This window comes from Salminus brasiliensis, chromosome 7, assembly GCF_030463535.1.
Source record: "Salminus brasiliensis chromosome 7, fSalBra1.hap2, whole genome shotgun sequence".
Lineage (NCBI taxonomy): Eukaryota > Metazoa > Chordata > Actinopteri > Characiformes > Bryconidae > Salminus > Salminus brasiliensis.
The window spans coordinates 38,854,622-38,872,581 of record NC_132884.1 but is presented as its reverse complement, the minus strand read 5'-3'; the positions used below and the strand labels follow the sequence as shown (position 1 = coordinate 38,872,581).

General features: G+C 42.7%; 1 protein-coding gene across 1 annotated transcript; it reads right to left on the bottom strand.

The window, feature by feature from the left end:
- Window positions 1–4,130: 4,130 nt before the first annotated feature.
- LOC140559639 (uncharacterized) lies at window positions 4,131–8,267 on the bottom strand. Its single transcript, XM_072683186.1, has 5 exons — window positions 8,172–8,267; window positions 6,068–6,151; window positions 5,904–5,951; window positions 5,739–5,771; window positions 4,131–4,221 (listed from the first exon to the last, which is right to left on the bottom strand). The coding sequence occupies exons 1-5, from the start codon at window positions 8,265–8,267 to the stop codon at window positions 4,138–4,140; spliced, it is 345 nt and encodes a 114-aa protein (XP_072539287.1). The 3' UTR covers window positions 4,131–4,137.
- Between the last annotated feature and the right edge of the window lie 9,693 nt (window positions 8,268–17,960).

Genomic DNA, 17,960 nt, shown 5'->3' with positions numbered 1-17,960 from the left:
CACTCCAGAGACAGGCCAGATAAACTGATATGCAGTTATGAGTGGACATTAAAAGAGATATTCTGGAGGTATATGGATATCTTGTCTTCAGACTGCATCGTTCGGTTGGTTAAAAAGAGTGAAAACAGTATTTTAGTGGTAAACCCAGCATTAAAATCTGGTTCTGACAGACCTTACACACAATAGCTAATACAGTACATGTCTGATTGTACAGATATGCAGCAGAAAACATCCTAAACTAAAGCTTCACTGCAAAAACATACTTTCCATCACGGTCTTTAAAAAAATAAAAAAAAATAAAAACAACAAAAATTTCTAAGGAATAAACCTCAAAAAAGAAAATAAAACAAAAGGGCTTCACGTGGCTCTTAAAGCCATGCCATGCACTGTGAAAAGCTGAAGATCCTTAAGGATCTTTTGGACGTTCTTCAGTTTGAAACTGTGGAGAAACCTCTCAAGTTGCTTTGAGAAATCTACAAAAAAAACTAAAAAAACCTACACCTTCTAAAAATATTTTCTTGAAGGTTCCTCCACAGTTTCAAACTAAAGAACCTCCAAAAGATCTCATGCTTTAAACAGTGCAACCTGATCATTAACAGGGGAGGTGAATCAGGTGTGCTTGAGCAGGAATGGGACGGCTTGTTCCTATTCTACACTGTTAAAAGTATACGATCCTTCAGGAACATTTGGAAGTTCTTCAATTTGAAACTGTGGAGGAACCTCCTAAGGTGCTTTGAGGAACATTTGTCTTCTAAATCCTTTCCTCGAAGGTTCCTCCTCAGTTTAAACTGAAGAACCTCCAACAGTTCTTCCAAACTGAACTGCTGAACTCCATAGGTGGACCTCCACTGCCCACCCCTGCTGTAAAAGAACCACTTTTGCTTTCCTGAAGAGCCAGTTTTGTAAAAGACATGCGAGTGTGAAGAACCTTTAAAGGTTGATGTAAAGGTTTTTTGCCAGGTTTAAAGATTTCTGACTCTCACACATCTCTTACCAGAATAGTTCTTCATAAAACCAACAGAGGTTCTTCTATGGTGTTGCTCAAAGAACCTTTAGAAGCACATTTATTGTTTAGAGTGTACTGTAAAATTCACCACAAGTTGAAATATTTAATTACTCAACATTACAGTCATGAAGGACAGGACTAATTATTAGGGACGCATGATGATAACAGACTTTTGAAAAAATCTGTAATGGCAGTTTATTTTTTGTACCAGTAAATATTGAAATTTTTTCCAGTTCTCTTCCAGGCACTGTAGGGGGCGCTATCACTTTCAGTGAAGTACAGATATACCCCATCTGAGAAGTAAACATGCTGTAAAAGCTGCACGTCCATTTAGTCCTTTACATGTGTGCCAACAGATCCCACAGAACACTGGTGAGATGCCTAAATGTTGTTGTAATTGGCTGTGTAATCACAAATATGAGGCTCACATGGGTGGAACGTGGGCTAGGTAGGTTCCAGGTGGGCGTGGGCCCTGAGTGGGTCTGTACATGTGTTTTTACTGGGACTCAGTTGGGCTTCTCAATAGGGCCTCATCGTTACAGCCCACCCTAAATCTCACATGGGTCTTATCTAGGCCCCGTATGCAGCGTACAACCCAGATGGGGCCCATTTTTAACCCTTCCTCCTGGTCCCATCACTGAGCCTGGTGGGCATCCACATGTGGGCCAATGCAGATCCCGAGGACAAAACCTTAGAGTTCCAAGTTGGGCTACCCCTACAGACCCCACATGGGGACCCCATGTTAGATGGGACCCCAGTCCAGACTAGGCAACAATGGCCCTGAAATCCCTGCCAGTGCATCCCTATTTACAAAGGAAATACATCCTGTAGAGACGGTAAACTATTCTACATCTTTCAAGCTTTGGTTTAAATGTGATCACTGAGAGCCCATCCTGAGCAGAGGCCTTTCACACGGAGCTGTATGAGACGCCGTAGCAGAAGTGATAGAGTAACAATACTAAAGCAAAAAAGATTTAGGGCCGAACAACTTGGCAAATACCAGGGAAAAGCCTGGCACACGACCACAGCATGCAATCAATCAGTGTTAAAACTCCAAGCTGTCACTGTGCCGCAACGGCTAGAGGACAAACTGGGTACAGTAATGTGTGAAATAGTGAATTCTCCCCTATTAAAAACTGAAACTGAGGTATTGGGTGCTGATAGTGGAATATTACATATACACTGTAAGCTGTACCACAGTACCATCATAATGGCTGTGTGCTGCCAAGAGACTAGTTGTACTAGAGATTTGTACATGTGGTTCAGCTCAGAACTGAAACGTCTGGGTTAGGTGTTTTCTGTTTACAGTTAAATCTTCAAAGAACAGACCAGACGTGTCAGACATGAAAAAGATTCAGAAATCCCCTAAATAAATAATGTCAGTGGCATATCGTTGCTGTCGGTACAAAACCCTGTATCTCCAAAAAAAAAAGTTAAGTAAAGAATTTATTCAATCTGTATTATCGGAGCCGGCTCCATCTAATAAGCTGAATAAGCGGACGCTTAGAGCCCCACTGCCACTAGGGGGCCCCCTAGCAACTTTCGGGTTACTACTACTGTACCAGTATGCTGTTTAATAGGATCAATTAAGAGGGAAAGAATGACTGGTTCTGCTGAGCTACACCTCATCTGTAGTTTTACATTACTGTGTTTTTACAGATCACAGATCAGTGGATGTTTTTAAATACAAGTCCAGCCAATTCAATCACGGCAGGACTTTTTTTATAGACTTTTTGAGACCCTCCCACTAGCAAAAGAAATCTTATTTTTGAGTCATGTTGGAATTTCAACATGACTCAAAAATAAGATTTTTTTTAATACATTTTTTTATTTGTATATATTTTTTATTGTCATGTAAAAATGAATCTCCAATTTTTGCTGTTTTTAACTTTTTGACACAGGTGTCACACATAAACAGACAGTTGTGTCAAATTTCGTGCTGACAAATAGAAATGCTACGTGTATTACATTTTTTTACACTGACGTCCATTGAAAGGTAAGAAGGTTTTGTCCTTCTCCCCTTTTCTTGTTTTTTGGTGGGACAGAAACGATGTATCGCTGCTGTCCAATAAAAGACATTTTTGCTAGTTTTTAATTTCCTTCATAGTTTGAGCTCTTTAGCTGGCTGGCACACTGTGTGAATCAATCTGAATTGGAAAGGACCAATAGAAATGCTCGAAATGACTTGGAATAAAGTCTTATTATACATTTTGCCTTTTCCAGGAAAAATACCATTTTTTTTTATTTGAACAGCGACGATATATAGATACGCATTTTATGCAACACATCCTAAAGAATAATGACCATTTATTTGTTGAGTTTAACATTATGCAAAAATTAGAAATGTGGTGCCTGTTAAATTCAGTAAATAAACAGAAATTGAAATTTGCAGAAAATTGCCATATTGCGTTATTTACACTTAGATCATCAACATCAACAAAATGTGTCATTTAACCAAGGGTGTCCAAACTTTTGCACACAGCCATATAAAATATGCCTAGGCAGATGGGGGTTAAAATTCTGTCCAAGAGAAAAAAAAAAGACAGCAACGATATTCACCCGACTGTGACTAATAGCTAACTGTATTTACTGTAAGTGCTGTTTACAATTAGCCCAGCCAGCATGCTCATGTGGGGCTCATGTGGGGCTCATATGGGTGGAACCTGGGCTAGGTGGGCTCCAGGTGGCCATGGGCTCTGAGTGGGTTTCTACATGTGTTGTTACTGGGACTTCTCAAATTGGCCCTTATTGTTACAGCCCACCCAAATCTCACATAGGCCCCATCTAGGCCCCATATGCAGTGTACAACCCCTCCTACTCCCATCACTGACCCTGCTGGGCATCCATATGTGGGGTTTAAGGTTTTCAGTTGGGCCACCCATACAGGCCCCACATGGGCATGTTAGCTGGGACATCAGACGCTAGCTAGGACTACATACAGTCTGGAAAGCTCAGTTTAGTGGTATAGATCCCTGGTTTGTTTACTAAGTTACTGGGAGGTTATTTTTTTTCTTAATAAAAAATATATTTTTATATGAAAACAAAATATGAATCAGATATGTGGAAAAAATATGGATTTGCCTGTCGGTCAACAGCACACACTCAACTCTCCACCAACCGCCGAGGTAGTTTCAGACGCGCTCCTCCTGTGGAGACTCTGGGGGTGGAGTTTTGGTCGACTGTGTCTCTTCTGGCTCCTCCTCTTGCTCCTCGTGCTAGGTATGGGAGAAAGGAGGGTTACGGAGGGGAGCGTGACAGTGCTTGCATGAGAATGAGGCACCCTAAAAACTACGACAGTTGGGGACAGGAAACCTACAGGATAACGGCCAGGTTCAGTTTCCCTTAAAAGGCACTGACTCATTCGGTTCCCGTCCCGGTCTGCCATCTGTACTTCTATGAGTAAAAGGGGAGTTTTTCAAACGGCCTCAACTCATAATTTGCTTTCGCTGTGGAGAAGTGTGCCAGAAACGACTGGTTAACAGAAAGTAGTAGAAAAAGGGGTTCAAACAGATTGCTTTCACTGGAGCTATGACACCCAACACAGAAATGAGTTCTTCCCCCGAAGCAACGTCTTGCTCTATCAGTCTATCCATCAGTGGGCATTTCGACTAGACTGCTGTTATCTACTGCAGCTACATCGGTGGCATTTGGCAGACACTCATATCCAGAGCAGCTCACGACTCGGCGCTGGTACAGCGGTGGATGAATGTAGAGTTCGGTGTCTTGCCCAAGCAGTCGCATTGGCACAGTGAGATAAGCATGCTCAGAAAATCAACCCAAAGGCTGCTGTTACCCACTACACTGTACCACATTTTTCTATGCACTACATGGACAAAAGTATTGACACCTGCTCCTTCATTCGTTCTTCCGAAATCAAGGGTGTTAAAAAGAGCTTATCCTGCTTTTGTTGGAGTAACTCCACTGAGTCTCCACTGTCCAGGAAAGAAGGAATTCTGCTAGATTTTTTGAGCTTGCTGTGAGAATTTGATTGCAATTAGCAACAAAAGCATCAGTGAGGTGAGGATGTTGGGTGATCAACCCAAAAGTACTGGATGGAGCTCCACCATCCATCATTCCAGAGAACACAGTTCTTCCACTGCTCCACAGCTCAATGCTGGGGTGGGGTTATACACCTCTGTTACACCCACACTGCGGCTTTGAAAATGTGGTGACCGAATTGACATCTGAGTGACATACCACTACACCCTTAATGTGTGTATATTACCTGTATCTCCATTTTCTGATATTTCTGTTTTTTATCCTTAATTGTGTCTAAACTATACAACAGTTTTTACCAAATAAGGAATGAATTTCATACAGAATACGCTTCAATACAGTCAGATCCTTCTGCCAAAAAAGTAGTTCCACACCAGAGGCGTTTCCAGTAGTTTCGTCTCTCCTTATTCATAGAGATAAAAGCCTGGTCTTGTTTGACTGGAAATAACTGCCCAGCAGCAGAGTTGCAAAGATGGCCGCAGAGTACACAAACTTGCCTATAAGCACTTTGGTTCAGCTCAACGGTTTTGCCAGCGGAGTGATACAGTTTTAGTGTAAAAAGGCGTTGTGGTGTTACCCAAATACCAGCACATTTAGACAGATCGCTCCTCAGACAATTCCGGTTTTCTGTAGCCATTTCCTTCACTTATTTACACAAGAAGAAGTCAGGAACTGGGGTGTCCAAACTTTTGCACAAGACAGTACAAGATTGTGAGATTGTGAGAAATGTTCTCACCTGCTGTTCTTCTTGCTGAACGGATTTCTGAGGCTGTGGGAGAGTTAGTATGAGGCAGAGAGTCAGGCATGTAAAACTGCAGAAACGGTAGTGTGGTATTTCAAACGGTTGTGTGTGTTTGAGAGTGAGAGAGTGAGCGTGAGAGTGAGAGTAAGTGTCACTGACCCATTTTCTAGGTCGGCCTCGAGGTCTCCTCTCCCTTGGTGGCTCTACCTTTGGGTACACAGAGAAAGGACGGAAAAAAAGTGAACGATGAACGAAAAACAGCCGAAAACACTGAGAACACTTCACTACACTGACTCAAACTGGGCTTCGGGGCTTTCCCTCACTTTGGCTGTAGCTCGAAGGGCCTTATTCTTGCTCCCTCTGGGTCGTCCTCTCGGCCTTCTGGGAGCAGTGGGATCGACTGGCTCCTAGAACATACATACAATTCATTAGGCTTCAGTCTTTCAATCTGAGCCAACGCTGTAATGGTGTATAGTGCATAGCTTGGAGACACCTAGGCTGTTTCTCAATGTGTGCTCTTATAAGCTGCATTCTAGTACTCAAGAAGACATTGACCAAGAATAGTTAAAGGTCCTGGATGTGTTCTTTCTCTGCCCTGAAAACCAAGGTGATATCTCACCAGTGGATATACCCAGCATTTATCGCAAAATTTAGAGCTCCCACAATGGCAGAAGATGCTGGTTCTCTTATTTTACATAAACAGTGCCGCTCAGTAGGTGGCGGTAATCAGCCCAAAAGATCTGCCCTTAAAAAATAAGGTAAGGGACGGATCGTTAAGCTGTCAAATCTCAGTTTATTCGATACAAACATTTTTCCCGTTATGTGCTGCGACTCGTTTAACTTCCTGTGGTGGCCTGAGCTAGGCTGGTTAGCTGTGGAGAATGGTGGCTAACAGCTGAGCTTGCTGTATTGCGCAATAGCAATAGCAAGAACACAGAACTTCTCAATAGCTTTCCTACATCCAAGTTAACCTGTCAAGAAGGACCTTCCCAAGAACAAAAGTCAGTTCTTTGTGTTCTTGGTATAAAGAAACACCCCTAGCTCTTTATCCCATAATAGTACATAATATGGGCCTTGTGTTGATGTCCCAATCGAGTTGTTTTGCCCTTCAATCCTAACCAAGTACCCTAATTCTGACTGTTGGCTGATGCTGATCTGATACAGTAGTAAAATCACTGCTCAGCCAACATGTTAATGTGGGGCTCACATGGGTGAAACGTGAGCTAGATGGGTTCCAGGTGGGTTCCGAGTGGGCATAGGCTCCTAGTGGGTTTGTACACACTTTGTAAGTGGGACCCAGTTGGGCTTCCTAAATGGGCCACAGTGTTACAGCCCACCTTAATCATGCTTGGGTCCCATCTAGGCCGCATGTGCAGTGTATAACCCAAATAGAGCCCATTTTTAAGCCCTCCTGGTCCCATCACTGATCCTGGTGGGCATCCATATGTGAGGCCAACATGGAACTCGAGAACAAAACTCTGTGGTTAAGAGTTGGGCTTTTTAGGCAAGGCATTCACACAGGGATTAAAAAATCTATATTTTTTAAGATTGAATAAGCTATGGTTGGCTTTTCCATAGTATCTCCTCCTCTTGGTTCTGAACACACTGTTAAGAAAGGAGTGCGGTTCTCCCGCTGGCAGAACAGAGCATTTCCACTATAGTCGCTATAGGTGTCTAACCAGGTAAAATTCCTGAGTAAAGACAAGATGGGTGGAACGTTAGATCTTCCCAAATGGAGATAATATCTCTGTCGTTGCATAGCTACAACTAAACTGTGTGGCTTAGTTGAGCGAAGAGCGTAAAGAAGAGCGAAGAGTGTAAATCCTCCTCTTCTGGCAGATTAACTAACACGCTCTTTACCTGCTGCTCTGGGAGCTGAATGTTGCTGCTGCATTACGTTTACAGTAAGCCTCTGAGCTAATTGCTAAGCTGAACTTGTCCTAATACCTGAACTCTCCGTTCCACCTTAAATGATACAGCCTTGTGATGTACACAATGGCTGTGTCTCAAGTGTAATAAGGCAGCATTCAAAGGCAGGAACTTACTGAGTCATGTCCTAATTGAATGCTTGTATACAATGCTGACTGCTAAAATATCTTCATCCCATGCCTACCATTAGTCATGGAGGCTTCGGAGGGTTCTATTCTATTGGCAGTACTTCTCTACAGGGACAAGGCAAGCTGTGTGTGTGTGTGTGTGTGTGTGTACACATTTGCACATCTGTGTCAGCAATGGGTGCAACTTAAGCTAGCTGAATGCATCCATTAGAAGGGGTGTCCACAAACATTTGGACATATAGTGCATTACAACTGTTACACCTTTAGCACTCAAACCTTTCAGAGGCCTAAAGAAAAAAAAATGAACAAAGAAAGCCAGGTGTTCCCAAACTTTTGACTGCCAGCATGTATAAGGAGGTTGGTGTGAAACCTGTGGTTGCTTGCGGGGTCTGCCTCTTCCTCGTTTCGGTGGTGCTGGACCTTCAGCAGGTGTAGTGGCCACTTCCTCTCCTCCTGCTCCACTCATCTCCTCTTCCATCCTGCCTGGACTTCACCTCACACAGGCATGGACTCCACACGCACAGTCCTGGTGGGGTTGAGGAGAGGCGGAGATGTTAGATGGCATAAGCAGGTTCTGTAGACTGGGGCTGGATGAAGGAACCTTCAGAAACATGCTAATGAAATTCTTCTGAAGCTTCATTGGCTGATGGTGGTTTGGGGTGGACGAAGCTCAGGGGAACATGTGACAGGGGAAGAATCCCAACAAGTGGGATAGGTAATTGGCTAAAATCTAAAATGGGATGAAAAACTGGGTATAAATAAATACATAAAAGCAATGATAGAGATCCTAACCAATGAAAATAGTGAAAAGATCATATCCTGTGATATTTAGCATATATCACATTGTCACTTTTTATCCCCAAAACATCAACTTTACAGGACAAGCTTAAAACTTTCAATGGAAGCCAATACATTTTTTTGGAGCATTTCTATTGGTCCAGTGTTTTAATGTAGTAGTTATGAATATTATATTGTATTATTATACATATATATATATTATATAATATAATGTAAAAAAAATGTATAAAAATGAATATATATATATATATATATATATATATATATATATATATATATATATATATATATATATTCATTTTTTTTTACATGTGATGTTACAATATTCATATATCATTTGGATTTGCTTATGGCACAGGAGCAAACACACAGCGAGCATCACACCACAGTGTTGATGGATTTGTAATCCAGGTTGGATTAGGTATCCAGCTGCATAACCAAGAAATATCCTGAATTACCCTGAATAAACTGAATGCTATACAATATGGCATATCGTATATTTCACAACTCTGTAAACACTGGCAACATTATGGGAGACCTGAAGCGAACAATGGTTCCCAATCCCAGTCCTGTGGACTCAGTGCTCTGCACAGGTCTGTATTTCCCCTCCTGCTCTGATGCTCAACCACACCTGACTCAGCTTGTTCAGTAGTCCATGAGTTGCATCAGGTGCTTAAGACGAGGGAAAGCACAGAAATGTGCATAGCTGGATCTCCAGGACTAGGTCTAGAGAAGAGATGGAAACAGCCTGTTTTTACAAAGAGATGCAAAATGATGCCTGTTGATGCAGTCATTCGCTTCCAGTACCTTAAATCCATGTGAATGTACTGATTGGCTGATCCACCAAAAGGAAAGAGAAGCAAAAATAAAAGGTTTAATCATATCATTCAAGCTGAAATGGAGGTTTGTAGATCATAGGAGAAAGTTTAAGGGCTGAAGAGGAGATTTTTTAAGGCTATCAAACACCTGGATGTACCTGCAGCACCGTTTAAGAAGGAAAATCAAACCAGTTAACAAACCAGTTAAAACCAGATTCCTTAAACCATCTGAAACATTACCCAAATAACCATAGAACAAAGCACTCAAAGCGTCCAACACGCTGCATCTTCACAACACTGTACCTTTACCTGCCCACACATAGCTCCAGCTTACTCCAGCTACTGTTAACTCCATGTCTATCCAATGTGACAAACACATGCCAAGCCCAGAACCTGCCCTGCTGGAAATATATGAGATCTTGATTTACCACTCACTAGACGTCTGTCCACTGAACGAAGACTATCGCTCGTCCTTATTCTCCATGAGCTCTGTATAATTTGCTTGTGGCATTTCTGTGAGCTGCTGTGCGTCTTTTTGACGTGCTGTGAGAAAGAGCACCGCCCCGTACTCTCCAAACACCGCCCTTTTAACCTGCGACTTTAATCTGAGGGGCTGTATCACAATTGACTTTAATCTGAGGGGCTGTATTGTCACCGACTTTAATCTGAGGGGCTGTATTGGTCACCGACTTTAATCTGAGGGGTTATATTGGTCACTGACTTTAATCTGAGGGGCTGTATCATCACTGACTTTAATCTGAGGGACTGTATTGGTCACTGACTTAAATCTGAGGGGCTGCACAATGACTGGTTTTAATCTGAGGGGCTGTATCATCACTGACTAATAGGAGGGGCTGTATTGGTCACTGATGTTAATCTGAGGGGCTGTATCATAACTGACTTTAATCTGAGGAGCTGTATCATAACTGACTTTAATCTGAGGGGCTGCATCATAACTAACTTTAATCTGAGGGGCTGTATCATAACTGACTTTAATCTGAGGGGCTGTATCATAACTGACTTTAATCTGAGGGGCTGTATTGGTCACTGACTTAAATCTGAGGGGCTGCACAATGACTGGTTTTAATCTGAGGGGCTGTATCATCACTGACTAATAGGAGGGGCTGTATTGGTCACTGACGTTAATCTGAGGGGCTGTATCATAACTGACTTTAATCTGAGGAGCTGTATCAACTGACTTTAATCTGAGGGGCTGCATCATAACTAACTTTAATCTGAGGGGCTGTATCATAACTGACTTTAATCTGAGGGGCTGTATTATCACTGACTTTAATCTGAGGGGCTGTATAATCACTGACCTTAATCTGAGGGGTTGTATTACAACTGACTTTAATCTGAGGGGCTGTATAATAACTGACTTTAATCTGAGGGGCTGTATTATCACTGACTTTAATCTGAGGGGTTGTATCACAACTGACTTTAATCTGAGGGGCTGTATCACAGCTGACTTTAATCTGAGGGGCTGTATAATCACTGACCTTAATCTGAGGGGCTGTATAATCACTGACCTTAATCTGAGGGGTTGTATTACAACTGACTTTAATCTGAGGGGCTGTATAATCACTGACTTTAATCTGAGGGACTGTATCATCACTGACCTTAATCTGAGGGGTTGTATCACAACTGACTTTAATCTGAGGGGCTGTATAATAACTGACTTTAATCTGAGGGGCTGTATTATCACTGACTTTAATCTGAGGAGCTGTATAATAACTGACTTTAATCTGAGGGGCTGTATTGGTCACTGACTTAAATCTGAGGGGCTGCACAATGCCTGGTTTTAATCTGAGGGACTGTATCATCACTGACTAATAGGAGGGGCTGTATTGGTCACTGACGTTAATCTGAGGGGCTGTAGCATAACTGACTTTAATCTGAGGAGCTGTATCATAACTGACTTTAATCTGAGGGTCTGTATCATAACTGACTTTAATATGAGGGGCTGTATCATAACTGACTTTAATCTGAGGGGCTGCATCATAACTAACTTTAATCTGAGGGGCTGTATCATAACTGACTTTAATCTGAGGGGCTGTATAATCACTGACCTTAATCTGAGGGGTTGTATCACAACTGACTTTAATCTCAGGGGCTGTATAATAACTGACTTTAATCTGAGGGGCTGTATTATCACTGACTTTAATCTGAGGGGTTGTATCACAACTGACTTTAATCTGAGGGGCTGTATCACAACTGACTTTAATCTGAGGGGCTGTATTGGTCACTGACTTTAATCTGAGGGACTGTATTGGTCACTGACTTTAATCTGAGGGACTGTATCATCACTGACTTTAATCTGAGGGGCTGTATTGGTCACTGACTTTAATCTGAGGGGCTGTATCATCACTGACTTTATTCTGAGGGGATGTATTGTCACTGACTTTAATCTGAGGGGCTGTATTGGTTACTGACTTTAATCTGAGGGGCTGCACAATGACTGGTTTTAATCTGAGGGGCTGTATCATCACTGACTTTAATCTGATGGGCTGTATCATCACTGACTTTAATCTGATGGGCTGTATCGCCATTAGGTTTCATTTGAAATGCTCTCTCATAACAGATTTTAATCTGAAGGGCTATATTGGTCACTGACTTTAATTTGAGGGGTTTTATCATTAATAGTTTTAATCTGGGCCAGGGGCTGTATAGGTCAGTAGCTAGTGTTTGCTCTGAGATAATAATAAAAAACAAAACAAGAGATTTACACGGTTTGACTACAGCTACAGGCAAAGCACAGGTGTCATGCAGGTAAACTGTGCTTAGAGCATCCACATGTTCAAATATGTCCTCAGATCTTAGGAAAACACTTTGATTTGTCCGATGAATTATGTTTTTAGTAATTAATAAATAATATTTTTAACATTTTATTTTGGAATATGCTTGGAAACAGGGACATCATTATTACACAAGGGATGGAATACTGAGTACATATCAAATATATTGCTAAATATTATATTGCTAAAACTGGAATGCACCATCTTGATGTGTTGGCATCATGGTATACCAATATAGATGATGTCAACATGCTGGAGAGAGACGCCATCATGGAATACCTGAAATGAATATCTTGGAATAGTGGATCCTAATCTCAGTCCTAGGAAGGTATTCTTGTGCTAATCTAACTCATCTGACTAACTGGCCAATGAATAGCTCGTTAATTAGGTAATGAGTTGAATCAGAAAGCACAAACTAACATCTGCATAGTGGTTGGTTCCCCAGGACGTTTTGTTTGGGAAGCTTTAACATGCATAAAGTACATAATATGGACAAAAGTATTGGGACACCTGCTTGTTCATTGTTTCTTTTGAAATCAAGGGGATTAAAAAAGTCTATCCTGCTTTTGTTGGAGTAACTGCCTCTACTGTCCAGGGAATAAGAGAAGCATTGCTGTTAGGATTTGATTGCAGAGAACACAGTTCTTCCACTGCTCCACAGCTCAATGCTGGGGGGCTTCATACCCCTCTAGCCCACGAGTGGCATTTGGGATCATGCCAATAGGTTTATGTTGATCTGCTCCAGAGAGTCCTATTCTATTGGCAGTATTTCTCTACAGGCACTAGACACGCTGTGTGTGTGCATTTGCACATCTGAGTCGGCAATGGGTGCAACTTAAAATAGTGGAATGCATTCAATAGAAGGGCTGTCCACAAATACTAGGACATGTCTCGGGACACATTTTTGTGACCTGAACCATGAACAGCTTGTAATTTAGTTAACGTGTTGAATCAGGTCTGCTAGATGATAGAAACGAACATCTGCATGGTGGGTAGGTCCCCAGGACTTGCTTTGGAAGCTGCTGACATACATAAAATAACTATGTCTTGTATTAATATTATTCCTCTTTATTCTAATAGACCTCCTTTTTCCTCTACTTCTTCAAGTTTGTCATGTAGAGCTTTTACCAATAGACATTGTCACAAGCAGCTTTACAGAGATCCGTGTCCGAGTCCCAAGTGAATAAACCAGTGGTAACAACTGCAAGAAGAAAAGTCCCTGAGATCAGGAGGAAGAAACCTTGAGAGGAACCAGGACTCAAAAGGGGACCCAATCCTCCTCTGGTCCCCTGTGGCATAAGACTTGTACTGTCCTATGTTTCATATCAGTTATCGTTCTCAAGCCATATTGCAAACATAACTAGTCATGCAGATTTCTCCTGTACAACATCTGGAGAATTCGACCCTTCCTCTCTAGAGAGTCGCCCAGGTGCTCGTTCAGTCTCCTGTCACTTCGAGACTTGACTACTGCAGCTCTCTTCTGGCTGGTCTGTTTTTTTTTCTGTCCTGCACCAAAGTGGTGGAACGAGCTTCCCCTGGGTGTCCGAACGGCATCCAACGCTCGCTGTCTTCAAACCCAGACTGAAGACCCTCCTCTTCCAAGAGTACTTGGGCAGATAGCAGAGTGGTCACTGTACTGACTTGTGTTTAGTAGAGTCTAAGCAGTAGGTGAAACGTGTCTGGATGCTGTACTCTGGAATGTGGAAGGGTGTTAAGTACACAGGAAGTGCAGAATGACTTCATGCTAAACGCTAAGCCATTGTTTTCATTTAATGCGATTAATGCGATTACTGATCTACATGAGCCTGACACGACAACCACTGCTACACACTCTGCTCATTTTGCTCTCTTGTTCTTGAAAAAACTATGCAAATAAGCTCGGTTGCAGGTTCAGATCAGATTTTGTGGCACAGTAACGTATTGGGTCACGCTACGCAGCTACACACTGGGGATTCAATACTCAATACAATACATTACACTGCACAGAAGTGATTACAATAACACACACACACAAAAAGTAAGACTGCCTACCCTGCCTACCCTTTCTACCCTTTCACTCTGGACAGCTAAACTAGCCTGAAGCCTTGGGTGCACATTTGAACGGCTCTGAATGTGGAGGGTAACCATTCCACTGGCTTTTCCACATGGAAATGGGTTGGCATGGGTAATTAACTGTACTTGGGGCCACATAACCGTTCGGTGGGAGGGCTTAATGACGTAGGAATCTGCTGGTTGGCTAAACATTATCATCAGCTTAGTGCTGTAAAATCCTGGGTTTATATTTCCAGTACAGAAAATAGGCCAAGACTGTTTCTAGGTCTATAGCGGACACACTAGCGTTAGTTGAAGAAGTGTTCCAGATGATAGCTCAGGTGCTTGCGCATAAGGGATTCATCATACTCCTAAACTTCCTAAATTAACAGACAACAGAAGGACAATAACAAGACAGCAGGTGTGTTAGACTAGTTTGTTAGCACGCTAACTTGCTAACTCTGTGAAATCAGGGCGGGAATGGGAGACAGGATAAATGCCCCTAGTGCCCTTTGTGTCGATTTGAGTGGCCATACACTACAGGACTTCAAACTGTGGCTGAACCGAACCGAACACGTGCCAAAGGGGACACCAATTACAGCCTCCGGCTGTCACCATTTGTGCCACCATTTTCACTGACCCATGATGAAAGAAAGGTGAGTGACTTTTGAGTGAGGTCATGGGTGGGATGGGAAGGCTGCAGAGGGAGTTGAGAGAGAGGTGAGGGGCACAGCACATTTTAGAGGCTACCTTATGTATGAGGCAGATGTTGAGGCCTCATATAAGAATTTCCATTCCACCTTAAAAGCTGCTGCGGTATTGGACAGGTACTAGCGGCAGATTGTAGCTGCTGCATCATTTAAGTTAAGGTGGAACATGAAGCCAACTTCATCTTCGTAGGCTAAGTGGTAGGTGTTTGTGCTTAATTATAATTGGCTATTGACGAGCTCGTTCAGATGGAGTTGCTGACCAATATACATGACTAGATTACCAGTGGGGTCAAAAAAAATCAAACATTTGAAATGCTCAAACTGAAGCACAATTGGGAGGCCTGCACTCCTCATTTACATTCACATTTACATTTAAGGCATTTAGCTGACGCCCCTATCCAGAGCGACTTACAAGGTTACTCATATTGTAGAGGTGGGCCAGGGGTGGGTGTAGTGTCAGTGGCAGTGTCTTGCCAATATACTTTTACTGGTATAGCACAGCACAGTCAGCCAGACTGGTAATCAAACCCTGGTCTCACACATGGTGTGGTGGCTCACTGGCTGGTAGTGGTGCTAGCCACACCAACCAACCAACTCATTTAATAACACACTTAATAATAATTAATAAGGACAATTAATATTATATCTATTTGTAACAGCCAGGGAACAGGTTGCTATGTGAAGAGTACTGAACACAGTCTGAGGTTTTGAGCACAGCAGGGTGGATTTCTTAGCACTGGGCTATTGGTGTTTCCATAATGGTAAACTGCAGTGTCAGGCAATGAGTAACAGGTACTTCACTGCAGTTCTTGACCGTTTCATGCTTTGACAAAGCGAGACTGTAACTAATGAGTCACCTGAATTAGACAGAGATGCTGAAGTTACAGCAGGCTGCCTGGAACCCACACCCCACCCCACACACCACTCTCAAGTTTCATGGTCAGAATGAGTGTCAGCAGAGGAGGCTCTAGATTGTACACCTGAAACAAAAACAAGATCAAATCCGTTCACCCTGAGTACTGTAGCGTCTGTAAGATTCGATTCGATTCGATTCGATTAAATGTTATTTCTATAGGATTTTTACAACAAATGTTGTCACACAGCAGCTTTACATAGATTCAGATCCAAGCCTCTTTTGAGCAAGCCAGTGGCAACAGTAGCAAGGAAAAACTCCCTTGGGTTGAGAGGAAGAAACCTTATAAGGAGCCCATCCTCCTCAGGTTGACACCTATAATGTAAATGTGGTGTCATGCCAAGCAATAGTCCTGCAGTGACCTGAGGATGAATCCGTGCAAGGCCCCAGAGCAGGACAGCGGGCAGGAGGGTAGTGGAGAGCCAGGTCAGGCGGAACCAGGTTGGAACAGTTGGAAACGGGCATCTCAATGCATGAAGGAGACAGAGGGGGAAGGAAAAAACACAAGGGGTTGTGTGGACTTGTATCAGCAGCAAGCAGACAGCAGGGGGCAGCTCAGCACATAGGGGAGAGAAAAGAAAGAAGAAAATGATGATGTGTTTAGGAGTCTGAATAGACTGTGACTGTAAAGGAAGCTGGAATTTGTTTAAGCTGAATGCCAGCGGGCTTGTCTGCTGGGCCTTCCAGAAACCCTCCTGTAGAATCAGCAGGAATGTGCCAAGCTCACATTTCTGCCAGCTGCACAAAGAAGCAGGGAGCCATCAAAGGCTGGGCAGCGAATGACAAGCCTGGCAAAGAGCTGGAGGGGACGAGTCTGGAGATGAATGCTAAGAGGGTCTGCAATCTGTTTATTTCACAACCATTTTTGCAGTAAAATGTGCAACCGATATCTGCCTAACTCCACTGTTCAACAGCGACACTCTGAAGAAGCATCTAGAATAAATGTCTAGTCCCTGTAGAGAAGTCTGCCAATCTGCCAATAGAATAGGACTCTCTGGAGCAGATAAACATCATGAACCTATTGGCACCATGCCGCCTAATGCCAGGCGTGGGCTAGAGGGGTATTAAAAGTCCCAGCATTGAGCTGTGGAGCAGTGGAAGAACTGTGTTCTCTGGAATGATGGATGGTGCTCCATCCAGTACTTTTGGGATGAGTTGGGGAGGTTGTGATCATCCAACATCTTGACCTCACTGGTGCTCTTGCTGCTGTCTGCAATCAAATACTCACAGCAATGCTCCTCCAGAATCTAGCAGGAGCATTAAATGAGCAGTCCTATCACCCATCACCGTTTTATCGTTTCTCTGATTGAAGAAAATCAATAATAAGCGCTTGCTGACCCCTGCTGAGCTTGTGGAAAAAACACAGCGCATCCATCAAGAACAAAAGCCTTGTTCATCACGTTACACAGCAATGAAACCGTTACCTCTCAGAAAGCCCTTTTTTATTCAAAGCCCTCAAATCCTCACGCCGTGCTTCTCCAGAATCTAGCAGAAAGCCTTCTTTTCTGGACAGTAGAGACAGTTACTTCAACAAAAGCAGGATACACTCTTTATTAATACCTTTGATTTCAGACGAGACTAACAGGTGTCCCATTACTTTTGTCCATATAGTGCATCACGGTTGCAGGTACAATCCAGTTTTCTTAGGGGAATTCCATTGATCTTTTTTTATTGTGAATGATTTGTCAAGATGCTAACAGTCATTTAGAGTGTTCTGACTGAACAGAAAGCTTTTGACTCAGATTTCGTGACCGTGGTGGAGGTCACAACTACAACTTGATAATAGCCACTTCATTCACTGTCAGAAACAAAAGTTTTTATATGTAATGCTGACTTCAATTAGATTAGACCTGGCAAGTGTGTTCATTTACATTTATGGCATTTAGCTGACACTCTTACCCAGAGCGACTTACAAGGTTACTCGAGGTTGAGCAGCGTAGTGTTAGAAGTCTTGCCCAAGGGCTCTTAATGGTGTAGGGCAGCATAATCACCGGAATCGAACCCTGGCCCCCCACATGGTGAGGTAATTAACTGGCAGGTAGTGATGTTAACTATTGCGCTACACCAACCACCATTTATACACTTTAGGCTTGG